General features: G+C 28.9%; 3 protein-coding genes across 3 annotated transcripts; 2 read left to right on the forward strand and 1 right to left on the reverse strand.

The window, feature by feature from the left end:
- Window positions 1–6,238: 6,238 nt before the first annotated feature.
- On the reverse strand, window positions 6,239–6,726 carry Tsp_01349 (conserved hypothetical protein). The gene is made up of 2 exons (XM_003377113.1): window positions 6,451–6,726; window positions 6,239–6,271 (listed from the first exon to the last, which is right to left on the reverse strand). Exons 1-2 carry the CDS (start codon window positions 6,724–6,726, stop codon window positions 6,239–6,241), a joined length of 309 nt encoding a protein of 102 aa, XP_003377161.1.
- Window positions 6,727–8,440: 1,714 nt separating this feature from the next.
- Window positions 8,441–10,357, forward strand: Tsp_01348 (conserved hypothetical protein). Its single transcript, XM_003377114.1, has 6 exons — window positions 8,441–8,473; window positions 8,562–8,636; window positions 8,859–8,900; window positions 9,167–9,223; window positions 10,014–10,057; window positions 10,261–10,357. Exons 1-6 carry the CDS (start codon window positions 8,441–8,443, stop codon window positions 10,355–10,357), a joined length of 348 nt encoding a protein of 115 aa, XP_003377162.1.
- Window positions 10,358–11,386: 1,029 nt separating this feature from the next.
- On the forward strand, window positions 11,387–12,463 carry Tsp_01347 (innexin unc-7). The gene is made up of 3 exons (XM_003377115.1): window positions 11,387–11,774; window positions 12,195–12,265; window positions 12,323–12,463. The coding sequence occupies exons 1-3, from the start codon at window positions 11,387–11,389 to the stop codon at window positions 12,461–12,463; spliced, it is 600 nt and encodes a 199-aa protein (XP_003377163.1).
- The last annotated feature ends 192 nt before the right edge of the window (window positions 12,464–12,655 follow it).

Below are 12,655 nucleotides of genomic sequence, written 5' to 3' on the forward strand. Positions count from 1 at the left end.
ATTGTAAAAATGCATTGCTCATGATTTTCATTTTCAATGCAAAATATGAAAATAAAATAAATAACACCTGAAAATTTTGAACTTTAAAAAATTTTTTCCAATTTATGATAATAATGATGTTCACTTCATCATAATAGGATTAAAGCATATACAAAAGAAAAACAAACATTTTAAAGCTAAGTAAATTATTTTTCCACTAAATTAATAAATAAATAATGTTAATTTAATTTTTTTTCATTAAATTTATTCTAAACTTTAACATCTTCCAATTGTTTTGTAGAATGAAATGAGCTGTTCTTATAAAATTTAAAGTTTTCGCTGCAAAAGGAAAAGCTGCTCTATTGTGCATTTGCATTACAAAGTTGACAGTTTTATTACAAATTCTGAGATGATACATGTCCACAGCAAATTAAATTATGATAGCTAAATATGCAAATTTCCATGAGTAACTCTTTTATCAACCACATGATATTTTTTGTTCTGAAATTATTTCTACTACAAGTTAGTTAGTGACAAATTTGTTGGTTTATTTCGGTTGTTTGTTTACAAGTGGGATTGAATTGATTGGTTCGGTTTGGGGTTGAATTTACAAGCAGCACAAAGCTAAAATTCAATTACACGTTGTTGCATTATTCAATTGAGCTGACAATTAAGTAATTGCGAACACCATTTGATAATGATAAGAAAATAAAATTATTCAAATTTATAATTAAAATAAGCAAAAGTGTGTTGATGAATGGATTTGAAGAGGAATTTATGTATCTGCACATGAAATGCTCAGAATCCAAAAAAAAAGAATCAAGAATAAAGCATAAGCTCTGTTGGCTAATGTTGTTGTTTGTTTGTTTGTTTGTTTTTTGCTACAGTGATATAGTATAATCGAATTGTAAAAATTACTTGTAAAAGACTGCAAATTTACTATGGTAGAGTGTCAATGAAAAGAGGTTCTGTGATGCGCAAGTATTAAAAACAAAAGACGAGAAAAATTTTGTCAAAGAGTTGGAAAATTTTCAAAAAAAATTAGAATAAGAAAAAGTGAAAAGTGGAGAAAATGAATAATTTTCTGGACCCTGCATGCTCGACATTTAACCAGATGGAATCGATATTTTTCTCCGAAGCTTAAAATGTCGAAATGATTATTTCTGGTGGATCGTGTCGACGATGGAATTAGTGTCGCTCCTCTTCAGCAAGCTTTCAGTTCGTCTAGTTGACGAATAAATAATTGATTTGGCAACCGACACAAGCAACCAGATAGATATTCGAAAAAGCAATATCAAACACAACAAATTCAAGTACAGTTGGGCACTAACTTGCCAAGGGGGCAAACGGCTAAATTGTTCAGGAAAGGAAGATATTTTTTAAAAAAATCTCCAATTTATTACTTTTTTTCATTATTCCTTCTTGACAATTTAATGTGGAAAAAAATGGAAAATTTTTCATCTACTCTATTTAACCATTATCAATTATGGTACGTGATAATTTTACTGAATATATTTGAATATTAACAATTCTGTTCGAATTAAGAGAAAAATTTAAATTTAAATTTAAAAAAAACAAAAAATCATGTTCTGAAAGTGTGAAAACATGAAAATATCTATTGAATAAAGGATAACACTGGGAGAAAGTTGCTACGTCATTCGTGATGCTCGCCAGTGAAGCTTGTGCGAAACTAACGCTTAAGTAGACTTTTGCATCAGCTGTTCAACCTGGCCACAACTTTTGCCCACTAGGTTTGTTTCCAATTTCTCTCATTCTTGCTAGATTGATCCATCAAATAGATCTTTGCATATTTTTGTTGTTTGTTGTGTTTACGATATTTATTTATTTATTTATTTATTTATATTTGTGGAAAAGGGAATTTTCCCCCTTTTATTATTATAATTATTATTAGTATTACAGCCAGGTATTATGAATTGTTATTTACCTTAATGTTGATTAATTTCAAATCTGTATAGTTGATAGAAATGGCAGATTGATCGGAAGCAATTCGGTACCAGTAGTCGAATCTTCGGTTGATAAGCTGGACAAACAATAGTTGGATTTTTGCCACTAATTGATTGTACAAAGCTTCTTCGTCGACCACTAACCATTTTGGAACTTGAAGCACTGAAATTCAATTCATCAACTGAGGTAATAAACAATAAAAATAATATTTAAAATTAACAACAAGGGCGTGGCTTATTTTCTGCTTTTTTTATCTTTCATGTTTCAAAAAATGAAAGCAAAGATAAAATAATGCATGCTTTGTTTTATTTATGCTTTTCAATTTTCCTCAATAAGCATGTTTAAAGTAAATTAATTGTCCAACAACCTGACATTGACTAAACATTCTCTTCTTGTTCTATAAATCATTCGAATGCTTCCAAGCAAATCCTGACATTTTTAAAAAATATTCTCCAGGATTGAAATCTTTTTATCATTTAAAAAGAATTTTATTAAAAAAAATTGGATTTGCATTTGAAAATTTCAACGCGTTCATCATTGTCAAACTTTTATTTCATCTTCACATAATTTTCATTAAAATTTTTTCCCGTAAATTGTAAAGTTGATATCCGTCAAGTTTTGTTTGAATATTTTCATATTTACCTGGCTTTAAATGCATATATATATATAAATATATATATAAGCAGAGAAGAAAAATAACAACAACAACAACAACAACAAAGCTTCAATTGAAAAGGTCGGCTAAAGTTGTTTTGCTCCGCCGGACAGCAGCTTCAGTGTAGCAAAGCAACTGATTTATTCAGCTCATTCAGTTGACATCAACTTGAGCAGTGTTAAAAATTTTTTGATTAATGCGTTTAAAAAAATATTTTTTTTAAACATAATTTTATTATCATTCCATTGTAAAATGAGTTGCTCATTTTTCAATGCTCTTATTAATTTTTTTTATAAATTTGACAACAATGCAAGAAATTTATGAACAACTGTATTGAAAATTATTTGCATAAAATACTTTGTCGAACTGTTTTATTACTAGAAAAATTATGTATTGTGATATTTTTCAGTATTGAAATAGACATGCAATTGAATTTAGTTATTCATGAAAATATTCCATATTGGCAAAAGTTGCTTGCTTTATTTTCCGTGTATTTATAATAATCAAATGTTAAAGCAGTTTGTGTATTTTTTTTATTTTAATTTTTCTTATTATTCTGTTGGACAATTCATAAAATTTACATACGCGATATGCTAAAATAGATGTCCCGTTTATTGAAATTACGAATTTTATCAAGTTATTTGTAATTTCTTGATGATAAAACGACAATCAAATATGAAACGCGACATTGGTTTAAAATAATTTATTCTGTTCATTCAATATGAATTTCATTAATTTGAAAAATTCAAAATTATTTATTTTAAAATTTTACATATGTGTTTGTGTCAAAACATTTACTAGTGGTGAAATATTTTTGAAAAAATGCTTTCTGCTCAAATGGAAATTATTATTATTTTAATTTCATCTCCTATTGTTGAAATATATTATTAAGAAATTCCATCATTCCAATTATGCATCAAATTATTAGTATTATTATTTGAAATGAATAATTTGAATATAGGAAATGTAAATTTATTCATAATATTTTCATTTTTGTCGTGTTGGTCAACTTATAAAAGTACATTTCTGCTGGTGTGAAAAATTTAATAAGAAGAAAGTGAAAATTGTTGTTCCAAGTGAAAATGTGGAAATATGAAAATGATTTCCTACTTTTTCCGAGCTTAGAATTAGTTTAAATTTTGAAATATTATTTATTCATTATACAACGCATGAGAGAATTTTGAAAAAAATTATTTTTTTGTAATATTATAAAAGGGGATAATTATTGATGAAGCCGTTGTTTGGTTTCAAACGTCGTTTCACTTTTCATTTTCACAAATTCAAAGAATAGAATAAGAAGAAAAAAAAAGAAAGATCAGAACTGAAAGGCGCTACTGAGTGCATGCATTCAGAAATTGAGATTGAAGTTTCGGGGTGAAATTATTGATTTTTGCTATTTTCATGCTTTTTCATGTTGACAGATTATATTCAATTTCTGCATTAGTAACTTTTTGTAAGGTCACTGCGAGAGGCATAAGAAAAATAAATGTTTTTTTGATTTCCACTTTAACCATCGATATTATTTTATTACTGGACAAAAATTTCAAAAATCGATTTAATCAATAAGTATCAGTGAATGATGATGTGCTTTCACAATTGTTCAATATGTATAATATACACGTGTACATTTATAAGAGCAGTAGCTTATTCATATATTTGAATGAATTGAAGGGTATGAGATATAAGTTGTTATATTTTTTGCAAATTTTTATTAACAAATAATCTTAAAATTATGAACAGAGTTGAATTATTAATATTTGTTGTTTTATTGAATACAACAACAATTCGTAAGTGATAAGAAAGAAAAGTAAAATTTTGAGAAATCAATAAGCTAAATTTTTTCTTCCCTCTTACTTTCTTTTCAATTTTTTTAATTTCATATTTATTGATCTTTTTCTTGATGACAATGAGCTAATTGTACAGTTGAAGTATAATGTTATAGTTGGATAAATGAAATCTTGTGGATTTCTTTTTTTCATTATAAATAAATAAATAAATGATCGAAGATTTAATTGAATTAATTGAACGTTTCAATAAAAAGCAAGGTAAATTGCATGGATATATTGCGATTATTGATGACGTTGTCCGTATGTTGTGTTGTTGTTGTTGTTCAGCAATCATTTTCAAGCAGGTTGCTAATTGTCGGTAGTGTAATTTCATGGTGTAACAAGTTGTTAGCAGACGTTAGTATGATAATGAAATTGAGCGATTTCGCAGCATTCACAAGCAACTGGTCTGAAAATTTACGTTCTCTATTGAAAAACAATAAACGTCTCAGAGAAAATTATTAACCGCTCTCTTATTAAATGGATGAAATGTCAAAGTTTCACATTTTACCAGTTGGCTTGTTGTTCAGTATTCAGTAAGCTTTTCCATAATGAAACAATGAAAAGCATTTTTCTATTAACAACCAACCGACCGTTACTTAATTATTATTATTTTTTATTTTAAAATTGATCTACATCAAGATAAAAAATATTCTGCATAATATTCAATGTTTTTATATAAAGTTTAACAAATGTATTATTTTTCACTTAATGCAACAACAACTATTGCTACTTACTTTAAAACATATATTTCATCTTGTTTCAAATTGTTTCTATTATCATCATCATTATTATTATATGCTTCAATAATTTTTTTATCTTCATTAAATTAAAAACTAAACAAGAAAAATTATTACATACATGGCATAAAATATATTACAATCAATCATAAATAATGCTAGAAATAATTATCACTATATAAAATGAATAAGGTATTTTCAAGTAAAATAATTTTATTAAATAAATAGTTATTATTATTATATTGAAAAGCTTTTCTATTATCATGTTATTTGCAATTTGATATTAAAATTTAATGATAGTTATACTGTGAATAGATGTGTCAGAGTTCAAACAAAGTATAAGCAGTTAGTTGATTTTGACGTTGTACAACTAGCCTTGAGCGAAATCAATATTCAATTCTGCGCACATCTGAGGTATGAGAACATTTTTTTCTAGCCTTATTGCTGAAATTTAGAAGAATCCTATTCAAAATTCTCTTGTTCCAATAGGACTAAGTGAATAAATACAATGACATCTGTACAGTGTGAAATACCTTTGGATAGTTAGTTGGTTTTGAATTTATGCACATAATTTATGCTTATTTCGCTTGAATGTCTTGCATGTATCTCGCAATTTTCTGTTCAAATAAAATTAAATAATAGCATAATAGTCAAACATTTTTTCACAGCATTTAACTAAGGTACAAATTAAATTTATTTTAATTCAATGAAAGGAACATGTGATTTAATATGATTTGATTTAAATTGAATTAATACAATGGAAACCCACACTTTCTTCTATTTGTACTAATTGTATTTGAACCATTTATTTATTAATACCATATTGTACGTGTGTGTGTGCGTATATTGAATGCTACATTTGTGAATCTGAAAGTAATGCATCACAATATGTACAAACTGTATGCGTTTTTCTTGAACAGAGTATTGTTTAATTTTTTATGAATTTATATTTCAAATCTTGATCTATTGCATCTATATGAGACAATAAAAAGGACAAAATTCTTTCTTACATCAAAACAGCTTTCACATACATGCATATAATTGCTTTTCTTCTCATTCGCATCAAGAATGCTTTATGTTTTCGACGCATTAAGCACGCTAGTTTGCTGCAATCGATTATTATTTTCTTTTTCTTTATTTTTTATTTCACATATTGCTAATAAGTTTACTTTGCTTAACTTCTAATAGAGGACAAATTGATTTACTTTATGACCTGATGTACGAGAATAAATCTTTCAGAAAATGTAACTATCGAATACATAAACAGCTATCAATACTGATTTACTTTAGCTTTGAGACTTTGATATTTTACTTTGATAAACTGTTTTTCCCCTAAAACACAATGCTTACCAATAGTTATCCAAGAGCTTTTGTCAATTTGCAAGGCGGTATCATTAATGGAACACTCGATCAGTGAAAAAAATGGTCCATGTTCGAGTTGATCAAATTGATCATTGCACAAAGTTAAGCTTACAAAAATTGAAATTACAAGCAGAATTGTTGAAAGTTTTGCCACCGAGGGAAAAGCATCTTTCCATCTGTAACGGCAACGTTGAGCCATAATATGATGTGTTTCTTCACTTCATCGTTTGTAATTTGACAATTTTCATCATCAATACAGTTGCTTAGCAACAAACTTTAAAGTATAGAAATCTGAGTAGCATCATCCTTTGTACTGAATTTTTACATTAAACTTCATTATAGAATGTTGCTTTTTAATTTAAAATTGAAATTTTTATTATTTTATATCAATATAAGTGTATATACATATATATTTGTGGATGGGGTGTGTTGTGCCAATTTTGTTGTTGCAAATATTTGCTTGCTCTGCATCAATATCATGCTTTTCAACTTGTACTCATTGAAATGCATTTAATTTTATTAATAAATCGTTCACTAAGATTTAAAAATGTTACAAAACCAAAAGTAAATCAATATGGAAAATATGCATAACGCATTATTATTATTATGCTTATTGCATTAGCTTTTAATAATAAGTTGACTTGCTCAAAAAATCAACTTTACAGCAAAGATTACATCACAAAGCAAGTTGGTTTTTCTGAGTAGTTTCCAATGCCAAAAATATGATTACATATAATACAAAACATCAATGAATTTATTAGCATGAAAATATGCAAATCTTCATAGTTTTTGCTTCTTGAAACTTTTTATTTTTTGTTTTAATGCAATTTATTTTCTTTTGCACACGCATAACAAAAAAACAATTTTACGCTTATCAAATTGCTTATCAAATTGAATTGAAATTTTAAATAATAAATTGCGTGAAAGAAGGCTGATAGTGATGGATGATAATTTGGGATATAAATTATTGGACGTCTTTATTAAGCATAATTTTTCACTTCAAAACTGCATCAGCTGTTCTCAATTGGCCATCTTGATACTGAACAGCTGTTTCTATTTAATCCAACAGGTAAACTTTTAGCACAACAACAACAATAACAACAACAACAACAGCAGCATCAAGCTCTGATATGTTTGACGCAAATGCACACAGTATGCTTTTCTTCTTGTTCTGCCGAAATTGGAATGACTGTAAACTGGAAAAAGCCATTTTTTCTTTTTTTTATTACTGATTTTATTGTAAATAGATTTTAATTCAGTTTTCTCTTTTTCACAATTGTATTTATTCATCTTCCGCTAATTAGTCTGGTTTTCAATGACAATGGAAAATTATCTAAGCTTCTTTCTTTCTACATTAGAGAATCTGCTTTGAAAGCCCAATTTAACTCCATTTTCTTGTTTTCTTTTACAATTTATACTCTTTATTTTATTATCATTATTATTTTCTTTTTTCTTTAAATCAAAAATAAACTTGAATAAATAAAAATAAGTGAATATGAAATTTTTAATTTATTTTTGACATGATTCCTTAATTTGACAGATTTGAAACAATTTTTGAATACACGACAAACAGCAGCCGTCTTTCAATAACGTTGGGTTTTTGCTTTTTCTCCTGATAAGATGATTTTAATCGGATCATTAAAAAAATATTTTTTTTAAGATATCTCGTTTTCATCCTTTCTCAGCCGGAAAAAATCTCGACAATTTTTTATTCCACTTTACAACATCTTTTCCGCTCGAAAGAACAGATTAAATAATTCTTTCACCATGATTCAACGTTTGACGTTCTTGACGCGTAAAATGCTCCACCGAAAGAAACGAATGCATTGTCAAAATTTTTTCATTTTTCTCTCTATTATTATGATTATGATTATGATTATTCCGATGCCATTGGCAACATGATAATATTATTAATGTCAAAAATCCGTCAAGACCGACGTTCTCAAGTAACATTCCTCTAAGTGACAGGTGTTTTTTCTTATTTTTTGCTACTTTAATGTGTGAAGCTTTATAACTGATTGCTATTTCTGTAAGCAGTCAACCGAAAAACCATTATCGTCGAAGCAATCAACTGAGCAGAGCAATAATATTGATCATGATGCTTTCAGAGTACACTTTTGTTCTTTTCAACTTTTCCCTTCAACTGCAATTTCATTGAGGTTCAGTTTCTTATGTCATCTAAGCATCTTGTCCAATTAAACGTAGCAAGCAAATATCGCAAGCTTTATTATATATTTATTAAAAAAAGATTCTAATTTTTCTCATTTTGAACAACTGTCTTTCTGTTTATCCTCTGTTTCTCATGAACAAGCAACTAACACTTTTTTTCAGCTATTCCTTATCAACATATCGTCCACATCTATACACATTCCGGTATTTATATTTTTATTGTTATTTTGTAATTCCTTTTTTTTTGAAATTCCAATATTTTATATAGATGAATTAATAACTTTTAAAGTAATAGAATATTTGAAAGCACTCGCATTCACTTATCACCACTGAACAAAATAATTCGTTTTTTCAAAGCTTTTAATCTAAACTTGTTCTGTCGATCAAGCTTATTTATTGTTATTGTCTGGATGAAAAGTTTTTCATTTAGAGTTTTTTATTGTACAACAAATGATTATTTTTTCTTTTAGCATCTAAATCTACCATTAAGCATTGTCAAATTGCTTTTGAATTTCTTTTCCAATAAGGTTATGTGGTCAGTAAAAATTAATAATATTTCACTTTTTAAATAGTTCACGTTCTTTGTTGAACGTTCAAGTTCAACGATGCACTTATTATTATTATTTTATTATTATTTCATTTTTGAATAAACTACTATTATACTTAAACTTTCTTGAATACAATTGAAATTATTTTTCTTTTTCCTTTTATAAAATTAGTGTCAAAATAACTGCATATGGCACTTTTGATAAATTAATTTTTATATCATTTTAATAAAAGAAATATTCACTATCTTTTCATCTATAATTCCAAATTTCAGAAATCATGCAGCAAAAATCTTTTGAAAAGAACTGATAATCACTTGCTGATACTTCTTTATATTTTGCAAAAAATGTTTTTTCACAACATGATTGCAATAGTACCTGTAACTTTATAGTTAATTTAAAAAATAGCAATCAGTTATCTGAAGCATTTTAATATAAGCATTAAAGAGATCAGCATTGATGTGATTAACTTATTAAACCTGAATTGAATAAAAAGTTAGTTTTCATGTTTTAAGCATTAAAAGATTTGAAGAATGTATTTTAAAACAAATTTTTTGCACAAGTAATGAAGTCATAAATTTTGCTTCTCCTTATGCAAATGAATGCATATATCTAGAGCTGATTAATATATGAAGCAATTCTTAAATATTCTTATTAGTGTCATTCTTGAAATTATTATTCAAGATGATTGAAATTGTTATCATTTTCTTTTATCAGAACGAAGATTATTTTAGAAATTAATAGAAATTAAGATATAGTTTAAATAATTCAGTCCTTTTTTGAGAAATGCAAAGGGGGAGAGGTGGACTACGAAGGGTTTGTGTGCATTTCATTACGCACTGATTTGTTCGGCCATTCTTTGATTATGCTTTCACAATTGCTAAATAATGTTCAACATTTCCCGGCAGAAATAAATTTACACGCAGTCGACTAAATTTAGTATGCAATAGTTGGAAAAGTTATTGTTTTTCCGTATTTTAATAATGCCCGAACAGTTTGACATTTTTTCTTTCTTTCAGAACATTAGTAGAAAACAAGCGCATTGAAATAAAGCCGCAGTTAAGGTTAAAGTTGACAAGTGGGTTTTTCAAATTGCCTTTTCATTATGATCAGTGAAGTCAGATGAAAGAGCAAAATTGCTCAGTTCCCTTGCTGAGCAAATGAAAAAACGTGACAACAATTCCACTGCACAAACAACTCTTACCCCCTCCTCTCTTTTCTTCTGATGCATCTGATTTCTTCGTTAGTGTATTTTGAAATTTGTTCGAGTGCAAATCAATTGCAAAGCATCAAATAAACGGATAAACTTTATTTTGCTAATTAGCGGATTATTTAGTTGTTCACAAGGTGACTGAGTAATGATTTCGTGTGATGGGCGATTTAGTTTCAACAAAAAAAAAGATGTTGAAATGCAAGCAAAAAATTAAGACTAAAAATAAAAAACTAAACCACGCGAAGAAGAAGAGAGAAAATTTCGGTATTTCTATTGTCATTGTCTTCTGATAATGTTTCCGCAGGTTTGCCGTGTTTTACCATAGCAACAGTGGTAACAGACCGCATGCGTGACGGTTTTTACCTCAGCTGCTTCTTCCGCGCTTTCTAGCCAATAATCGATTTTCGAAGCGCTTGATATATACAGCGCCTGTAAGTGAATGGCCGCCATGAACGCCATCAGTTTGAATTTGTCGAGTAAGCTGAGAAGATTGATCGTATATGACGTCCATGAAAATTGTTGTTTTTGCCTTTATATAAGCAATAAGCAGCCGACTAAGTTAAAGCATCTGACGACAGTGCATTTAGCAACTGCATCCTCTGTTCAACGTAAAACTATAGCAACAGCAAGATTTCCGTTTGTCCAGAATCCCATGTGGAAAATGTGCAATCAATTACTCGAATCTCCAATAGAGAAATGACATTAATTAGTCATACAAAAAACTTTTAACTTATAAACGTGTTAAGGTTTTCCTTTGAACGTGTGTCTCAGGATAAATGCATGAATTTATCCTTTCAGATGGATGTGCAATATGCTTTTCAAATTCTTTATTCTTTAGATTTTCACCGAATGACGTTCATTTGTTCTACTACATGATATTCGACAACCTTTTCCATCCAGTGCCTTGAATGGACTGAACAAGTCGACAAAACATGCTGCTTTATTATTTGGCTGCCATTTTCAAGGGCTTGCATCCAAGAGTGGATGATGATTTTGTGGACAAATTAAATTACCATTATACGAGTGCGATTATTTTTGCGTTTGCCATCATCGTCAGCGCAAAACAATACGTTGGTTACCCGATTCAGTGTTGGGTACCAGCCCAGTTTACCGATGCTTGGGAGCAGTACACTGAAAATTTTTGTTGGGTGGAGAATACGTATTATTTGCCGATGCACCACGCAATTCCTCAGGACTACGGTGAACGGAGATCTCGGCAAATTAGTTATTACCAATGGGTGCCGTTTGTACTAGCGCTTGAGGCACTAATGTTCTACATTCCTTGTATACTATGGCGTGGCCTTCTTCACTGGCATTCTGGTAAGCAAGTTTATGCAATTTATTGTATAAATGATTTCTAATTCACTTTATTAATATGAATGAAAATTAAAGTTGAAAAGTTTAGAAATTACAAAGTCAGGTATATTATTTGCATGCTTTTCTCTAATGGAATACGACAACAAATTTTTTGAACGAAAACAGTAAATTGCACTGTTTGTATTGCAACTTATATTCTTAGAAGAATTTCTTAACAAATCATCAATAAGCTTCGGACATGTAGCGTAAATTTATCGACGCGTCCATAAAAGTCGTAAGGCATCATCACTTCTGCGGTCCATTAAATTCATCTACGTCAAATATATTTCGGTTGTCATGTTTGTGAATGAAGAACAATTTGAAAGCACTTGCTTCAAGGCAAATAGTTGTTTGGCTATTTTAAAAATTTTCCCAACTTTTAAGCTTCTGCAGCTGATGTTGTTTGCAAACTTGAGTGCAATTCATTGCCCAAAGGCAAAATTTATTGTTTACTCGTGTGAGAATTTTCGATGAAAGCGCGTTATTTTGACAGTTAAGTGTAAATATATCAGATATTGCTTCATGAAAATTGGTCAAGCGTGCATTTCACATTCTATTCTGTTGTTGTTGCCACAGAAGCCAATGAGAAAATCCAACAAGCTTTTCTTCTGAAAACGGCACCAACAGAAAATCACATTCTCACACACCACTGAAGTATTAATATTGTATTGATGGTTGGGGTGGGGGGGGGGCAACAGTTAGAATTGAAAATTTTTACATTTTTAATTGTGACATTTATTACTTTTTTCTATGCAACATGCGGCATGCCCGAAGGAAATTAATAATGTTGCTGACATTAGCACTTGTTAATCGTATTGAAATTTAATTGTACTCTAGCGATGAAA

The sequence above is a fragment of the Trichinella spiralis genome (assembly GCF_000181795.1).
Source record: "Trichinella spiralis strain ISS 195 chromosome Unknown Scfld4, whole genome shotgun sequence".
Classification (NCBI taxonomy): Eukaryota; Metazoa; Nematoda; class Enoplea; order Trichinellida; family Trichinellidae; genus Trichinella; species Trichinella spiralis.